Source organism: Oryctolagus cuniculus, chromosome X (genome assembly GCF_964237555.1).
Source record: "Oryctolagus cuniculus chromosome X, mOryCun1.1, whole genome shotgun sequence".
Lineage (NCBI taxonomy): Eukaryota > Metazoa > Chordata > Mammalia > Lagomorpha > Leporidae > Oryctolagus > Oryctolagus cuniculus.
The window spans coordinates 3,238,530-3,256,970 of record NC_091453.1 but is presented as its reverse complement, the minus strand read 5'-3'; the positions used below and the strand labels follow the sequence as shown (position 1 = coordinate 3,256,970).

The 18,441-nt window shown below is 42.8% G+C and overlaps 1 protein-coding gene across 10 annotated transcripts in view; it reads right to left on the bottom strand.

Annotated features, from left to right (window-relative positions):
• REPS2 (RALBP1 associated Eps domain containing 2) overlaps positions 1-18,441 on the bottom strand; it is a 259,100-nt gene that overhangs the window by 112,281 nt on the left and 128,378 nt on the right. For all 10 annotated transcript variants that reach the window (XM_002719927.5, XM_051827618.2, XM_051827619.2 and 7 more), the window contains exons 6-8: positions 16,457-16,595; positions 9,128-9,191; positions 6,809-6,951 (exon numbers count right to left, since the gene is read on the bottom strand). In XM_002719927.5, coding sequence (XP_002719973.1) covers positions 6,809-6,951; positions 9,128-9,191; positions 16,457-16,595 — 346 coding nt within the window. The remainder of the gene's footprint in view (positions 1-6,808; positions 6,952-9,127; positions 9,192-16,456; positions 16,596-18,441) is intronic.

The following is an 18,441-nucleotide window of genomic DNA, read 5'->3' as shown; positions in this document are numbered from 1 at the left end:
TAGAGTTAGAAACATACCAGGGGATTCCAATTCAATCCCATCAAAGTGGCATGTACCAATGCCATCTCACTAGTCCCAGTGATCAATTTCTGTTCACAATTGATCATAATGATAGGACTACGAACCAAAGGGATCACATAAACAAGAATAGTGTCTGCAAATACTAGCTGATAGAATAAAAAAGGGAGAGAATGATCCAACATGGGAAGTGAGATACACAGCAGACCCATAGAATGGCAGATGTCCTAAACAGCACTCTGGCCTCAGAATCAGCCCTTAAGGCATGCGGATCCGGCTGAAATGTGCCCATGAGACTATTTCAGGCATGGAAAGCCAAGACACTCTGGTCTGGCAAAAAAAAAAAAAAAAAAAAAAAAAAAAAAAAACTAAATGAAAGATCTCCGCGAGTGAGATCCCAGTGGAAAGAACAGGTCATCAAAGAAGGTACCTTTCTCTGAAGGGAGGAGAGAACTTCCACTTTGACCATGGCCTTGTCTAAATATGATCAGAGTCGGTGAACTCAGGGGGCTTCCATAGCCTTGGCAGCTCATGACAAGAGCCTAGGGTGATTACTGATGCCATAAACAAGGGTGTCAGTTTGTGAAGTCAACAACAGGAGTCACTGTGCACTTACTCCTCATGTAGGATCTTTGTCCTTAGTGTGCTGTACATTGAGATTTAATGCTATAACTAGTACTCAAACAGTATTTTTCACTTTATGTTTCTGTGTGGGTGCAAACTGTTGAAATCTTTACTTAATGTATGCTAAACTGATCTTCTGTATACAAAGAGAATCGAAAATGAATCACGATGTGAATGGAATGGGAAAGGGAGAGGGAAAGGGGAGGGTTGCGGGTGGGAGGGACGTTATGGGGGGGAAGCCATTGTAATCCATAAGCTGTACTTTGGAAATTTATGTTCATTAAATAAAAGTTAAAAAAAAGAAAATGAACAATTTCAAAAATTACAAATGTCAACACTTTTAAAGATTTATTTATTGGGGGCCAGCGCTGTGGCTCACTTGGTTAATCCTCCGCCTGCGGTGCCCGCATCCCATATGGGCACCGGGTTCTAGTCCCAGTTGCTCCTCTTCTAGTCCAGCTCTGCTGTGTCCCAGGAGGGCAGTGGAGGAAGGCCCAAGTGCTTGGGCCCCTGCACCCCATGGGAGACCAGGAGAAGTACCTGGCTCCTGGCTTCAGATCAGCGCAGCTCCGGCCATGGCGGCCATTTGCGGGGTGAGCCACAAAGGAAGACCTTTCTCACTGTCTCTCTCTCTCACTGTCTAACTCTGTCAAATAAATAATTTTTTTTAAAAAAGAAAGAAAATAAAAAGATTTATTTACTGGGGCCAGCACTGTGGCACAGCAGGTTAACGCCCTGGCCTGAAGCGCCAGCATCCCACAGGGCTGGCGGTTCGAGACCCAGCTGCTCCATTTCTGATCCAGCTCCCTGCTAATGGCCTAGGAAAGCAGTGGAAGATGGCTCAAGCGACTGGGCCCCTGCACCCACTTTGGGAGACCCGGAGGAAGCTCCGGCTCCTGGTTTCAGATGAGCCCAGCCTTAGCTGTTGAGACCATTTGGTGAATGATCCAGTTAGTAGAAGACCTTTCTCTCTGTCTCCTCCTCTCTGTAACTCTGCCTCTCAAATAAATAAATAAAATCTTTAAAAAAAAAAAAAGCAGATTGCTGGGCCCTGTCTCCAGAGTGAAAGAAGGGAGGGAGGGAGGGAGGGAGGGAGGAAGGGAGAGGAGAGGAGAGGAGAGGAGAGGAGAGGGGAGGGGAGGGGAGGGGAGGGGAGGGGAGGGGAGGGGAGGGGAGAGGAGAGGAGAGGAGAGGAGAGGAGAGGAGAAGAGAGGAGAGGAGAGGAGAGGAGAGGAGAGGAGAAGAAAGTCAGAGCTAGAGCTAGAGAGGGAGAGATCTTCCATCTGCTGGTTCACTCTCGAGATCATCACAATGTCCAGGGCTGGGCCAAATGGAAGCCAGGAGCTTCTTCCAGGTCTCCCTCGTGGGTAAGGGGGCCCAATCACTTGGGCCATCTTCCATTGCTTTCCCAAGGCCATTAGCAGGTAGCTGGCTTGGAAGGCAGCCATATATGAATCAGTGCCCACATAGGATGCCAGTGTCACAGGTGGTAGCTTTACCACTGAACCACAATGCCATCCCCTGTAATTGTCAACAATTAACTGATAAATCTCTCTTGAGTAGGTCCACATCTTTCCACCTCCACTGTCACGTCCACAGTATGAGGCCCTCACAGCTCCTGACTGAACTGCTACCTTAACTTTGTCTTCTACTTTGCATCCTTGCCCTGGAAAACTGTTCTCTATATGGCAACAAGCATGATCACTTGAAATAAAAAATTTGATCCTATCATTCCTGGCCTAAAATAAGTCAATGTTATTACCCACAACTTGTTCCCCCAACTTCCTCTTCTAACTCATTGCAGTCTTTCTATCCCTGTGTCTTGAAATTTCCATTCCTTTCATGTTCCAAACTCCTTCTCAGTGCCTGTGCAGCATTTCTGATGTGCCCTTTATAAGAATTCCCCTTCCCAGAACCTCTTTTTCACCTACACAGCCCTAAGTTCATCCTTCACATCTCAGCTCAAACATTTAAGGAAATCATTCCTAAGGTCATGCATCCTCTTGCTGTACATGTACTTCCCCTTCACAGCACTTATCACTGGCTCCAATGGCACATTTGTGAGATGTATTTCACAGCTGGCCTCTAGCTGACCACAAGTTTAAAGTTTAAGGAGGGTAGGAACTCTGTTTCATATAATATTCTGGCCACAGAAATCACATGGTACCTCTCCCATAGTAAGTACTCAAGAAACATTTTTAACAAACTATATGGCAAAAATTTTCTATTAGAATCTACTCAGTTACCTGGACATGAAAACAACAAGACTCATTCATAGGTAAAGCCACTAAATAATCTAACTTACCCTTCCCACTCTGACCATTAATTCTTACTGTTAGGGAAAGGCGTTGTATCTGTAATTAAAATGGCATCAGATACAATTCTTGTTTCCTTACTTCATTGAAAATAAGCCTGACTAGTTTTGAATGCATGATAGGACCAACCAAATCTATGCTCTTCACCAACCTTATTGAAAAAAAATAAATTTTAAAAAATAAAAAAGGTGAATGGGATACCATAAAATTGAAACAAAAAAAAAATAAAAAATAAAAAGGACTACTCATATTTTGCAAAGAGAAGACCCAGATGGCTCTGGCCATTTGCTTGAGCTTCATACAGGGATAAACATGGGCAACAAAACATTTAAAAATTAACTTCTAAACCCTCAACATTTGCCTAAAATACACTGGCACTGAGACTGATGGGATTTTATGAGGTTTCTCATGTTTTCGTTTAGAACTATATAATCCTGGCCGGGCGCGGTGGCACGCACCTGTAGTCCCAGCTACTCGGGAGGCTGAGGCTGGAGGATCGCTTGAGTCCAGGAGTTCTGGGCTGTTGTACGCTATGCCGATTGGGTGTCTGCACTAAGTTCGGCATCAATATGGTGACCTCCCGGGAGCGGGGGACCACCAGGTTGCCTAAGGAGGGGTGAACCGGTCCAGGTCGGAAACGGAGCAGGTCAAAACTCCCGTGCTGATCAGAACTATATAATCCTGGATTAATCTCACAATCTTGGAAAATGATTGCAATTTTTTAATTTATATAAATGGAACAAATTTCACATATTTCATATATACAGTTTTAACAACACAATGATACTTTACACCCTATCCTCCCTCCCTCCTTCTTCCTTTCTTATTTTTCTTTTAATTTTTGCAATGACATACTTTCAATTTATTTTATAATCACAAGCTTAGCCTTGAAAGATATGTGATGGACTATTGTTTCCACCTAAATATATGTTGCCAGCCTCCATAAAAGACCAGAAAGAAACAAGGGGCTTCATTCCAAGTGAAAGAGATGCCTCTTGATTGGCACTATTTTTTTTTGACAGGCAGAGTTAGTGAGAGAGAGAGAGAGAGAGACAGAGAGAAAGGTCTTCCTTTTTCTGTTGGTTCATCTCCCCAAGTGGCCGCTAAGGCTGACGCATTGCGCTGCACCGATCCGAAGCCAGGAGCCAGGTGCTTCCTCCTGGTCTCCCATGCGGGTGCAGGACCCAAGGATTTGGGTCATCCTCCACTGCACTCCTGGGCCACAGCAGAAAGCTGGACTGGAAGAGGAGCAACCGGGACAGAATCCAGCGTCCCGACCGGGACTAGAACCCGGTGTGCCGGCGCCGCAGGCGGAGGATAGCCTAGTGAGCCGCAGCGCCGGGATTGGCACTATTTTTTAATAGCCTCCCCTCTACTGAATAAGAAAGTCAAAATAAGCCATCTGCAATAGTTAAGAAATTAAGAGGTGATTTCTGTTAACATACTTTTATCTCATGGCTTTCAGATTTCTAAAAATGTTATCAGTGATTTTTTTTAAACAGTCCATGAAACATCTGAATATTTACAAAGCGACTTGTATAGGGAATCATGACACATGGCATGGATCCCAAGGCCATATGGCATCAGAACAAGAACTCAGCATTAATCCTGATCCCAAAACTGTGTGTATGGGAGATAAAATTACTTAGGACTCCTCCCAAGACTTGCAAGAACAAACATTGAAGCTGTTAGATAAAACTAAATAATGCTAGAGCAGACCATAGCCCTCAGGCGAGCTGTTAATCCCTTGTAGAGAAAAGCCCATATGGTCCCATTCCCAAAAGAGGGTGTTACTGTATGTTCTTGCGCTGCCAAGGTAGCCCCAGGAAAGAAAGTCATCACCTCTTTGTAGCAATCCAGGAAAACAAAAAGAATGGGTTGGGGGGTAAAGGGAGAAACCAAAGAAGAAAGAGCAGTTTACCATCCAAAAGCTGCCCAATTGCAAGCTAATTCCTAGAAGACTGAGGTTCTTCCCCAGTCTCTAAGGAAGGCTCAAGTTACAACCAACCAGTTGTAGGCACTGTGGCGCAGTGGGTTAACACCCTGGCCTGAAGCGCCAGCATCCCATATGGGCATCAGTTTGAGACCCGGCTGCTCCACTACTAATCCAGCTCTCTGCTATGGCCTGGGAAAGCAGTGGAAGATGGCCCAAGTCCTTGGGGCCCTGCATCCACGTGGGAGACCTGGAAGAAGCTCCTGGCTCCTGGCTTCAGATCAGCGCAGCTCCGGCTGTTGCGGCCATCTAGGGAGTGAACCATGGATGGAAGACTTCTCCCTCCCTCCCTCTCTTTCTCTCTGCCTCTCCTCTCTCTGTGTAACTCTTTCAAATAAATAAATCTTTAAAAAAACAGTTTTAGGCAGAAAGCAGCTGTTACTAGTAAAGTCAAAGTCCTAAAATTAGTAGTAGCTTTTGCTCTGACCTCTCCTCTCCAATATAATTTATGGGGGTATTTGAGGAAGACTCCAAAATGAGTCACTCTTCCTCCAACAGATTCACCTGTGACTGGCACCCACCCTATACATAGTCTCTTTGCTTTGGTTGAATCTCTACCTCCACCCTACCTAACACATAAAATGAGTCTTTTTATTTAACAGAGTCAGATACCCCAAGACTGACTTAGATATCACTTTGAATCTGGTGTCATCATCATAAGGAGGACACTGCACAAGACAATCTAAGGCCTTTTTCAGATTTAGTCACAAAAAGTATACTCTAGTAATGGTTACAATTTCTTTAAAGAGATTGACCCTCTTGCCAATAATCACCCAAGGCTAAGTTCTCCTTTACTTAAGAGTGGCTTCCTTAAAAGTAAGAAATATTGTTGAAAGCACCAGCTGTTACTGGGCCCTTTCACTGAAAATTATGCTTCTCTGAACAATGGAAAACAAGCCAGCACTCACTGCCTTTGAAAACGTCACAACTACTTGTTCTAGCCTTCCAAAGGAAATGATACATATGTTGAATTCACCATGATTCTATGTAAAGGGCTCAAATCCATAGTCAGGGGATGACAATTTTTATTAAGGAGTCAGAGTTCTATTACCAGCTTCTGGTTGCTGGAATACTGTATATCTTTATCTGATGGTGGGTATATGGTATATCCAATATATAAAAATTCATCAACTGTACATTTAAGATGATAGTACTTTGCACATTTTACTGCATGGAATCTTTTCACTTATTAATTAGGTATATGAGTTCTATTCTATTCCACAGCCCAAGGTCATTTGGGCACACTGGGAGGTATCTTGAGATGCAAAGTCAGCACTTGGCTCTATGAGATCTTCTTTGATATCAGCTGGGAAATTCAATACTTGCCTATTCCACAACTGTCATAAAAGGGTAACTTTGGTTCTAACGCATCCAGAGGGCACTTAAAAGGGAATAACAGATGAATCACCCTTACCTGTAACAGTTCTATTTCTCATAAGATGTCAAAGTATAATACCAGTTAAAGAAAAATAACTATAGATACTAAGGACTCTCCAAGTATCTGGACACCATTTTAAGAAACAAAAGTTTCAGCAGAACAGGGATGGCGGAGGTGGGGGGGGGACATTTGGCATACTAGTCAAGATGCTGCTTAAGTTGCATCCCATATTGGAGTGCCTGTGTTCAAGTCCTGGCTCCACTCTCAATTCTAGTTTCTTGCTAATGTGTACTCTGGGAGGCAGTACAAGATGGCTAAAATACTTGGGTCTTTGCCATCTACCTGAGAGATTCATGTTGAGTTTCAGGCTCCTGGCTCCAGCCTGGCTCAGCTCTTCATTTCAAATAAATAGCACTTACAAAAAGAAATAAAGGTTTCTTGGAAGGTGCCTAAGGTTTGTGATTTGTGACACAGCCTTACCTGCTTGCAGGTACTCTGGCTGCAGAGTCGGAGGCAGCCCTTCGGGCAGTGGGTAGCCATTCTTCCGGGCCACAATGAGATGAAATGCAGCACAGAACTCAGGCAGGGTCAGGGCGCCATCACAGTCAGCATCACTCAGCTCCCTAAATGTAACAGAAATCATGAGTACCTACCACAGGGCAGAGAGGAAAAATTATTGGGCTTCAAGCATTCAAACACAGCTCCCAGGCTCTCTGGCGGTGATTCCATAGGATCTCCAAACCCTCCCAGCCACACCCATTTGAAATTAAAGGGGGCCACTGGAAGGAAGAAAATGCTGACTGATAGCATTGGCATCAGTAGCATTTTATAAATCAAAATTTATATTCTTCAACTTCTCCAGAAGGTATGTTTTTGCAACAATGAGGACCTGCACAGAAAGAAAAGGATGCCTGGAACTCCACACTTAGCAGACCATCATTCAGTAAATGTTGGCTGCATATGTTAAGTACCCTAGATCTGGTGTTCAAACCAGCAGAGGAACTCGGCCCTAGCCATTTCACAGTGGTCCCAACCACTATGTAGTTTGCCCAGAGCATAAAAATAGGTGCTTCATTTTCCAGCATTAAGGAAAAACACTGAACTTTTTGAGGCAGATAATTTTTTTTATCAAAACATTCTCTGCTTGAGGATTTGCTCCTGTGAAAATACAAATAAATTCACTAAGTATTGATTGAATTATGTTTTAGGATAAAGCCAGCACCTAGAGAAGGCTGTAACCAGGTAAGACAAAAAGGGAGAAGCAGCTTATGTATGCTTCACTCACTGCCTCCCTCTGAAAGGCGCAGACCTATTTACTCAGCACAAAAGAATCTATTTGCTAAAGTAACTAAGATCCCATAAGCTCAACCAGCTCTTCAGTGCATGGAAGAGACATGTACACTTGTGTTAGGACAAGCACACAGATAGGACTTATATGAAATTGTACTATTATTAGAGAGAAAAATATCTCTAAGGTAAGTTACATAACTTTGCTTTGGATCATTCACATCCCTCCTGCCCTTACAGCTCCTCCTCCTCCAATGTAGAATACACCAGCCATGAAATAGTGGTTCCCCAGGGTAAGGAGTTAGAGAATGACTCCAAAAGCTGGACTGGGGAGAACAGCATTTGGCTTTCATGGACGTGTCTCAACCAAAAGAGAGACAGCCTCATGCTGATAACATTAAGGCTGGGCATTCTGCCAAAACAGATTGCATTGTTTTCAAAATCAAAGTTTCATTTTTTTCTAGCTTTAAAATCTAATATAAGGCTAGTCGGAAAAAAAATTATACCAGAGTACATGGTTGAAGAATGTAAATCCAGTACAGAATACCAGACACATTGGCATGCACAAGTAGTACTGGAATACTTTTCCAATAATAGCACAACACATGACAGGCAATTTTAAATCCTGTTATAATCTGCATAAAAATTGCAATGTTTTAATTATATATTTATAGCAGCATGATCTCATGCCCAATCTTTGGGAAGAACTAGCCCACACACAGCCAAGAGTTACAGCATCATTAAACATTTTCATAAATGCAAATAGAACCATCAGGACCAGCCCAGCATAGCACTTTTGGAGCCAGAGCTGCAAGAGGTCAGCAGCAAGGTGCAGTAAATGCTGCAACTGCAAGTCTGAATCAGAGCCCACTTGATAAACAGCAGCCAAATTTACAAATTTACAAAAAGCCAAATTTATAAAACTCATAGGCAGCTACAGTTGTTTAATTTAACTTAATTCCAAAATATTCCTGGAACTTCTGTCTACCTGGTCTTATAAAATAATACAAAGACTAGCTTTTCAAGCTCCTCTGAATGCTTGCATTACACGGAATAGGAAAATCCAAAAGCAAAACATCCAAGATAGAAGGTATCACGTGCTCAAGATTGCCTATATACAAAAGGGATCAATATGAGGAAGAAAGGTTGGAGCACGGCAGGAGGAAGGGTAGGGTGGGAAGTATCATTATATTCCTAAATCTGTACATATGAAATACATGAAACTTGTATAACTTTACAAAAATGAAAGAAAAATGGACACAACCAAAAAATACAGGGATAATTAGAAAATTACATTAAAAACAATAGTTAACACTTGTAGAGCTTAGCATATACCAGGCAACGTTTATTGTGCTTTCATATGAGTACTTATTTAATTTCTACAGCAATAAATTTAGGTTCTATTTGTTTTCTAGTAAGTTTTAAAACATCATTCAGGACATAAGACGTTTAAAATGCTGAAGGATGGGTATGCATGCTAGCATGATACTATTCGGTGTTAATTGTACTCACCATATATAGGAGAGTTCTGGAATGGAAAGCTTTGATTTGGTGAAGAAGTTCTTGGCCACAGAACCTGCCAAGAGCCATTGTTTAAACAAATCATTAATTAGTTACCCAGGGAAGCTTTTATATTCATATACAAACTAGTCAACGTTTTTTTCATTTAGCAGTCTCTACCTTATAACCACAAACAAAAAATTTATTCCTCAAAGCAACTATGAATCATGGGACTAAAAGTAACATATGAACAGTTTTTAAAATAATTTGTAAATTAGGGCCGGCGCCGCGGCTCACTAGGCTAATCCTCTGCCTTGTGGCGCCGGCACACCGGGTTCTAGTCCCGGTCGGGGCACCGGATTCTGTCCCGGTTGCCCCTCTTCCAGGCCAGCTCTCTGCTGTGGCCAGGGAGTGCAGTGGAGGATGGCCCAGGTGCTTGGGCCCTGCACCCCATGGGAGACCAGGAAAAGCACCTGGCTCCTGGCTCCTGCCATCGGATCAGCGCGGTGCGCCGGCCGCAGCGCGCCAGCCACGGCGGCCATTGGAGGGTGAACCAACGGCAAAGGAAGACATTTCTCTCTGTCTCTCTCTCTCACTGTCCACTCTGCCTGTCAAAAAAAAAAATAATTTGTAAATTAGAATAGAAGAAAAGAAGCAATAACATAAACTCACAACAAATGCAAATCACGGAAATCAATTCCTGCTATGTTTCTATCAAAACTGCAAAATTTTACTACATTCAAGACAAATTGCAAAATTTTTAAATAAAAATCTGTCTAGCACTCATAATGAAACAGTGGAAAAGTAAGACATAACCATGGTAGAAAAACAAACAGAAAGAAAATTAACATCACTAATCCCACCAAAGAAAAGACAGATATCTTGGAAAAGATTTTTGGTGAGATTTAAGATCTCTTGGTGGCTGTTTGAGAAATGTATTCAGGAGTCCTTCTCTATGCAAAGGAAATTTACCTACATCCAATGAAATCAGGCAATCATTACATTTTGCATGTTACATAACCACAAGTCCCAACTATACTTGAAATTTAGACCCCACTGAGACTGAATTTTTTATGCTTTCAGTTTTCAACACAGATTTGTGGTTCAAAGGACTGGCTTTTAACACAAAAAATTGCCAACCAAAGCCTCAAGCTCTGTTCTCATTTGATAAAAATCAAGTCTTTCTGTAGCAATCACAAATCTTCTAATTGGCCTTAAAGTAATGGATTATATGGGGCCAGCACTGTGGCGTAGCAGGTAAAGCCGCTGCCTAGAGTACCGGCATTCCATATGGGCACCGGTTCGAGTCCCAGCTGCTCCACTTCCGGTCCAGCTCTCTGCTATGCCTGGGAAAGCAGTAGAAGATGGCCCAAGTCCTTGGGCCCCTGCACCCGCGTGGGAGAGCTAGAGGAAGCTCCTGGCTCCTGGCTTCGGATCGGAGCAGCTCTAGCCATTGTGGCCATCTGGGGAGTGAACCAGTGGATGGAAGACACCTCTCTCTCTGCCTCTCCTTCTCTCTCGGTGTAACTCTTTCAAATAAACAATTAAATCTTTAAAAAAAAGTAATAGATTATAAAGGACCCTAAAGCAAACATATTTTCTTTGAGAGAGTATTAACGATCAACAAAGTACCCTATAAACTAATGAGCCTTCTCCCCAAAGTATTCTGGAAATAATGCTCACATCTGATTCTTGGCCATCAACGCAGCTACCTGCCAAACACTTGTCAGAACTACCTTACAATCCTTTTTACCAGCTATTTTATAGATATAAAAATATAAAGACATCCCCAGACAGATCTCAGTCTTCATTTCCCCACTACATCTCCTTTTGTCAAAGCACATACATCCAAACCCGCAGCCAGAGACCTGGCTTGGCCTTCAGACAGTAGATAAACCATTGTATCATGGTGTTACAGAGAAGCTAGAAGGAGGGAGCTGAGGAGGAAGTCCAAGTGCTCCCTCCTTCGTGGCTGATGGGGAAGTTCAAAAGGTAAACTGAATCTGTCAACCCAGCCCCACCCCAAACCACCATAAAAATTCTACACCAGGCTTCTTTCCTGTTCTTTCAATCTATTTTTATATCTGCTTGAGAATTACATGCAGTACAGAAAAGGAAGAAGGAAAGTTTAGACTTAAAAGTATTAACAATATTAAAAAATGGATTAAGGAAGCAGGTGTTTGACCTGGTAGTTAAGATACCTGCATCCCACATCAAAGTACCTGGGTCCAATTCTTGGCTCTGTTAGGTAGGAAGTCAGATATGAGCTTATGTGTGTGTGACGAAGGCCTAAGGAGACATTTGGGTCCAGCATCTACATCTCATAGTCATCCTGATAACGTTTCAGGGGCAGCCCAGTATTTGCATCCTGCCCTGCTCCTTCTACCCGATAACCTGCCAGGTGGGAGCCCCTGCCCCTTCTGCCTGATAATCTTCCAGGTGCAGCCCAGTATCTGCACTTCAAATGCCCTTAGCCCCTTCTACTAGATAACCATCCTTCCTCTAAGGCTCCTTTAAGGCAGGGCAATGCCGGTCAGGTTTCCCCGTCTGATAACTTCAGGGGGAAAACTGAGATAGGAGTTTTTCTATTTACATACAAAAAGTCCTTTGTTCCAGGAGGAGCAGAGGTGGGGAGGCAAGGCCCATCCCCTTAAAAACCCCCGGCCTCAACCGGACTGTGCGCAGAGCCCTCTCTCTGCTGAGCTGCCCACCTGGCCTGCCCAGGTGTAATCTCTCCACTCAACCATGTAACCCCGCTCTCCCCCAGTCTGAGCGACTGGACACACTCTCTCAGGTTCTGTCTGGAGAGGCGCCCATCCGTTCTTATGGATGTCCCTACCCTAATAAACCTTGCTATTTTTACTTTCTACTACTCTCTCACGCCTGAATTCTTTCTTGCACAAAGACAAGAACCCTGCCATTGACCAGTAACAGCTCCATCTCCTAACTCCAGCTTCCTGCCAGTGAAGACACTGCGAGGCAGCAGCAATGCTTCAAGTAACTGAGCTCCTGCCACCCACATGAGATAGGCGGATTGCATTTTAAGTCCTCAGCTTCAGCCTCAGCCCAGCCCCAGGTAGGCCACTGCACACATCTGGGGAGTGAACCAGCAGATGAGATCTCTCTCTCTCTCGCTTGCTCTCACTCTCGGCCTCGCTCTCTGCCTCTCAAACAAATAAATTTCTTCAAAAAAACTGTAAATATATTCAGGCTTTTTATTTCGAGGAGGATCTCTTACCCACAAAGTACAGCTATACAAGGCATTGATATAGCAGTGACAAACTATTAATACATCATATATAGAAAGAGCTTTAAATACCAGGGAGCAAGCATTCAGCCTAGGAGTCTCACATCATAGGACATGATTCCACCTTCCTGCTAATGCAGACCCTAGGAGGCCGAGGTGATGGCTCAAGTAAATTAGGTTCTTGCACCCACGTGGGAAACCTGGGAGCTTTGAGTTCCCAGCTCCCAACTTCAGTTTGGCCCACCTTAGCAGTTGCAGGCATTTAGGGAGTGAGCCAGCAGACTCTGTTTATCGACCTCTAAAATAAGTAAATATTTTTTAAAAAAATAGTCTCTTACCTCACCCTCACTGTATATTTAAAATGTGTATAGAATAAAGACCAACAGCACTATAAGAGTTCACAGAAAGAAATGTAAATGATTTTAGCCATATGAAAAAAATCCAAGCTTGCTCAAAGAGATCTATAAATTAAAACCACACAAAGATATGATTTGTTGCTTATCAGATGGGAAAAACTAAAAACATTAGTAATGTGCTCTGATAACAAGATTGTGGGGAAATAGGCATACTCATAAAATGCTGGTAGGACTACAAAATGGCACAACTCCAATGGAGGGACATTTCCCAATATCCAGAAAAATCATATATGCATTTAGCCTTTGACTCAGTAGTCTGTCTGGAAAAAAAATACATATAAAGACATGCAGGAGGCTACTCAAAGAAGAAATATCTATAATAGCAAAAAACTAAAACATCCCAACATAGGACTGGCTAAATAAATGATGACACACTCACACACTCTAGTAGTACATCTGTATACTCTAAATACTTCCACAGAGTAATGACCAGGATATACACATATCAGTTAGGACAAAAGCAAGGTAGAGCCATCACAATACCTGATTCCAAGACATACTACAGGGCAGTCAAAAACAAAATAGCCTGGTACTCACGGGAAAACAGACCTGCAGACCAACAGAACAGAATAGAAACTACAGAAATCAACTACAGATATCAATCCTGTCCAGGGAAACATGCCCTCACAGGGGCCTGTCCACTCATGTTCACAGCGTGGAGTGACTGGGGAGTGACAGCACCCAGGTGTCCATCAATAGGTGAATGTGCTGTACCTATATAATGGAATATTGTTTGGCAATAACAAGAAGGAAGTTGAGGGGTCAGTGCTGTGGTGCAGCAGGTAAAGCCGCTGCCTGCAGTGCTGACATCCCATGTGGGCGCCAGTTCAAGTCCAAGCCGCTCCACTTCCAATCCAGCTCTCTGCTATGCTCTGGGAAAGCAGTGTAGGATGGCCCAAATCCTTGGGTCCCTGCACCACATGGGAGACCTGGAAGAAGCTCCTGGCTTCCGATCGGCACAGCTCCAGCTGTTGCGGCCAACTGGGGAGTGAACCAGTGGATGGAAAACTGCTCTTTCTCTCTCTATCTCTTCCTCTCTCTCTCTCTTTCTCTCTATCTTTCTATTTCTCTCTCTCTCTCTCTTTCTGCCTCTCCTTCTCTGTGAAATCTGACTTTCAAGTAAATAAATAAATCTTTAAAAAAAAAGAAATTATGGTTTTATATATACACTAATATACACTATGGAGTACTACTCAGCTATAAAAAAAGAAAAAAGAAATTCTGTCTTTTGCAACAAGATAGTCACAATCGAAAATAGTTATACTTAGTGAAATAAACCAGTCCCAAAAAGACATATATTTGCCCTGATCTAATGTAACTTATAGAATACCTGAAATGTAATATATTGGAATGAAATAGTCATTTTGAGAATAGATTATTATTTATAGCCCTTGTCTCTTCCATTGAGAAAAAATGTTTTGTTTTCTTTCTCTTCATATTATTCACTTAACTCCTTTACTTAGACTAAGGTTAACTATATGATCATTAAATATACTGAAAATAGATCACTGTAAAAATTAAGAATAGGAATCTGAGAGGGAGGGGAATGAAGGAATGGAGAGTGGGATGAAGAGTGGGTGGAATGGAGGGTACGGCAGATGTCTCACTATGTTCCCGAATCTGTATATATGAAATATATGAAACTTGTATAACTTAAATAAAATTTAAAAAATAAAGCTATATTAGCATAGAAAAAATAAAACAAAGTAAAAAGAGGCCTTAACTTTAGAAACACATCTTGAAATGGCCTGGCAATTGCCTCAAAATTCTCTGGTCTGAGAGAGGATACAGAAAAACACAAATCAGGGGCCAGAGTTATGGCGTAGCAGGTAAAGCTACCACCTGTAGTGCCATCATGCCATATGGGCACCGGTTCTACTCCTGGCTGCCCCACTTCCAATCCAGCTCTCTGCTGTGGCATGGGAAAGCAGTGGAAGATGGCCCAAGTCTGTGGGCCCCTGCACCAGCGTGGGAGACCCAGAAGAAGCTCCTGGCTTTGAATTGGCACAGCCATTACAGTCATTTGGGGAGTGAACCAGTGGATGGAAGACTTCTCCCCCTCTCTCTTTCTCTCTCTCTGCCTCTGCCTCTCTATAACTCTGATTTTCAATAAATAAAAATCTTTAAAATAAACAAATCATTGCTGTATGCTAGGTACATAAGGGTTTGTTATATTGGGAAACAGGTGTGGTTGCATCTACATTTCCAATTCTGCAAAACAAAAACATTTCTAACAAATATTCCTTTGTATTTGACTGAATATCTACATATACTGGCAAGAAGGTCACATGAGCAGAGAGTAAAGTTATCAAATGTTCAATACATCCATCTGGGTTTCTTCTTTCTTTCAATTGTGATGCCAACATTCACTTGTTGTATCTACACTATATGGTCTTCAATAAGGCCATTATCACCAACCAGAAAGTGAAGTTTGCATTTATTTATACAAGTATACTTCAATTACACGTTATTTCATGAAAGAAAACTAGACTCAGTCCATATCAATGTGGCAGGTTACAACAGTCAAGGATATGCTGTTATTCTTCAAAATTAAAGTATAAAAAGAATAGTTTATGAATTTTTCTTCCAGACTCTACTATCTCAGTGTTTGTTTAGTCTTCAGCTTGGTAAAATGCAGGCACACAGAAATCAAATCAATATCTCTTGTGGCCAGTGCTATAGCTTAGCAGGTAAGCCGATGTTTGCAGTGCCAGCATTCCACATGGGCGCCAGTGTGGGTCTTGGCTGCTCCACTTCTGATCCAGCTCCCTGATAATGTGCCTGGGAAAGCAGTGGAAAATGGCCAAAGTTCTTGGGTCCCTGCACCCATGTGGGAGACCTGGAAGAAGCTCCTGGCTCCTGGCTTCATCCTAGCCCAGTCCTGGCCATTGCAGCCATCTGGGGAGTGAACCAGAGGATGGAAGATAGATCGATCAATCGATCGATCGATCTATCTTTCCTTCTTTCTCTCTTTCTTTCTCTCACTCTCTCTCTCTTTCTCACTTTCTCTCTCTTTCTTTCTTTCTTTTTTTCTCTCTTTCTCCCTCTCTCTCCTTCTTTCTCTGTATCTCTTTCACATGAATAAATAAATCTTTTTTAAAAAAATTCCTCTCAGCTTGCATCATACATGATGCCTATCTATCTGACGACAGCCCAGAAGGACAGACATGTGGGGAAGTGTTGGCCAATTTTCCTCCTGTGTTTTAAATTCTCTCAGAAAAACCAGAGGAGACTTGAGAAAAAAACCAGAGGAGACTTGAGCCAAAGAAAATGAGCAAGAGTTTGAACCTCTACATCATAGAAAACAAAAGGAGACATGGTATGCTGGCTGCTGAGAAGGCGATGTCCCGTCCTTGCTACAGTTTAAGGAGGAAGCAATCCAAGGTCTCCCATTGGTGCTGTGCTCCACTACTTCAGGAACTGCGTCAAATAATAAGGTACAGGCTCTGGACCAAGTTCCCCTAAATCTCCATTTAACCTCTTTGAAATGGAAACATGATTTTCCAAATGTCATAGACAATTGTTTTTAGGCATGGTTTGTACTTGATAAGAAATTCAACCTTGGAGGAAAACAAATTGAAATCACAAAAGATTGTGGTCCTCATTTTGTGTGAACTATTTCAAGCTGTGTGCAGTCCCATCAGCTGAAAACAATGTCCAGGGGCCCCATGCTCTCACCTGAGATGAAGGAACTGGGATCAGGCTGAAGGGATCGGAACTGGTTGACGTAGTACTCCCGCTGTTCTTCTGTTATCCTCCAGGGCTCATCAGGGTAATTACTGTTGTGATCCTGCAGTTCTCTCTCCACTGAAAAGGACTTTGAAAACAAACACATGAGCAAATGTTTAGAGAACCTGTCTTTAGTGAGATGAAGCAGGAAAATTAAACACCAGTAAAATTATAGTGTATATTTATACTTAATTTATCCTAGAGGAAATAAATTGGACTACTTAATAACCAGAATGTGACTGGAACATAAACTTAAGAGCCAATATCATACTTGATTCTTTCTTTTTTAATGCCCCAAAGTTAACAGGACTGAGAACTTGGATACTGTCAAAATTTTTTTCCAATGTAATGAATGAAGGGTTTTTTTTAAAAAAAATTAAAAAGAAGACAATCTGTGATTGGTGCTTTGGCTTAAAAGGTTAGGTCTCTACCTGCAGCACTGGCATCCCATATAGGTGCCAGTTCAAGTCTTGACTGTTCCACTTCCAATCCATCTCCCTACTAATGCACCTTGGAAAGCAGAAGATGCCCAAGTGCTTGGGCCCCTGCACCCACATGGGAGACCTGGAAGAAGCTCCTGGCTTCGGACTGGCCCAGCTCCAGCCGTTGTGGCCATTTGGGGTGTGAATCAATGGAAGATCTCTCTCTCTCTCTCTCTCTCTCTCTCTCTCTCTCTGCCTTTCAAAAAAAATGAAATAAAAAGATTCACAAATAGATTTGAGGTTTGAAAAAAGACAATCTTTCTTCTCTTCAACTATCATCACATTTTGATCCTTTCAGATTATCTGAGTAGACAGTAAAATAATGTGAAATGCTTTTTAACCCACAGCGGTGGGAATACCACAGCAGCTGTAACCACATGATCTTTTTCCGTGGCATTCACCCTGCAAAAATCTAGGAGCCAAAAGCTCTGGTTAAAAATCCACATCCCCTGCTCCTACTAGAATGGCAAGTCAGGACCACTAACCCTCTCATCTCACATTTGTGAACTGAGGATCATAATCAGAGACTAGAGCTGGGTGGTGAGAACAGTTGCTGAAATACCACAGTAAGCCAGATAAGGTGGGAGGAGGGGGCATCAAACCTGCCACTAGAGGGCGGACATGTCAAATCTGAGGATTTAAGAGTCCAGAAAACCAGGGAGGTAGTGGAGGAGAAACAAAGCTCTGTTCCATGCAGTAATGCTTGGAGAAAAGCAAAAGCAGTGATGCAGGGAGGAAGAGCAAGGGCTTTGTTCCATTCGTCCCATCTATCCTAAGGCTAAGGCACCATTTGCCAAGGTCCTCCCTCATGGAACCAAGAGATAAACACAGGGTAACTCAAAAACTAAGAGCTGGGGGTAACTGCTAAAGAGCCACAAAGTTGCCTGCTTCTGAGCACACTGTCAAGGAATTAACCATTAGGAGAGCACTCTAAGAAAGCCCACCATGTCCTTCCCTACCACTATCACACACAATACCATTCCCCAAATTAATTCCTCTCAGAAACCCATTTCCCCCATGATGATGCTTAGAGATGAAACTGTAAGTTTGAGCTGCAATATATCCAGGACATGTCATCTTTTAACTAAAATATCTATGACTTTGACATCTGCAACTTCAGGCTCAGGATTTTTTGGGAGGGCCAGGTGACTGAGATGAAACACCACCTATACAATGTGTATTCCCACGGATGTTGAGTGAGCATATACCCAGCAAAGAAGCCACTCCTCAAGGAAAGACTCTGGGACCTTTGGCATAGTCAGAAGAAAGATAACAAAAGGAGGCTGGTGCTGTGGTGTAGTGGGTAAAGCTGCTGCCTGCAGTGCTAGCATCCCATATGGGTGCCTGTTCAAGTCCTAGCTGCTCCACTTCCAATCCAGCTCTCTGCTATGGCCTGGGAAAGCAGTAGAAGATGGCCCAAGTCCTTGGGCCCCTGCACCTATGTGGGAGACC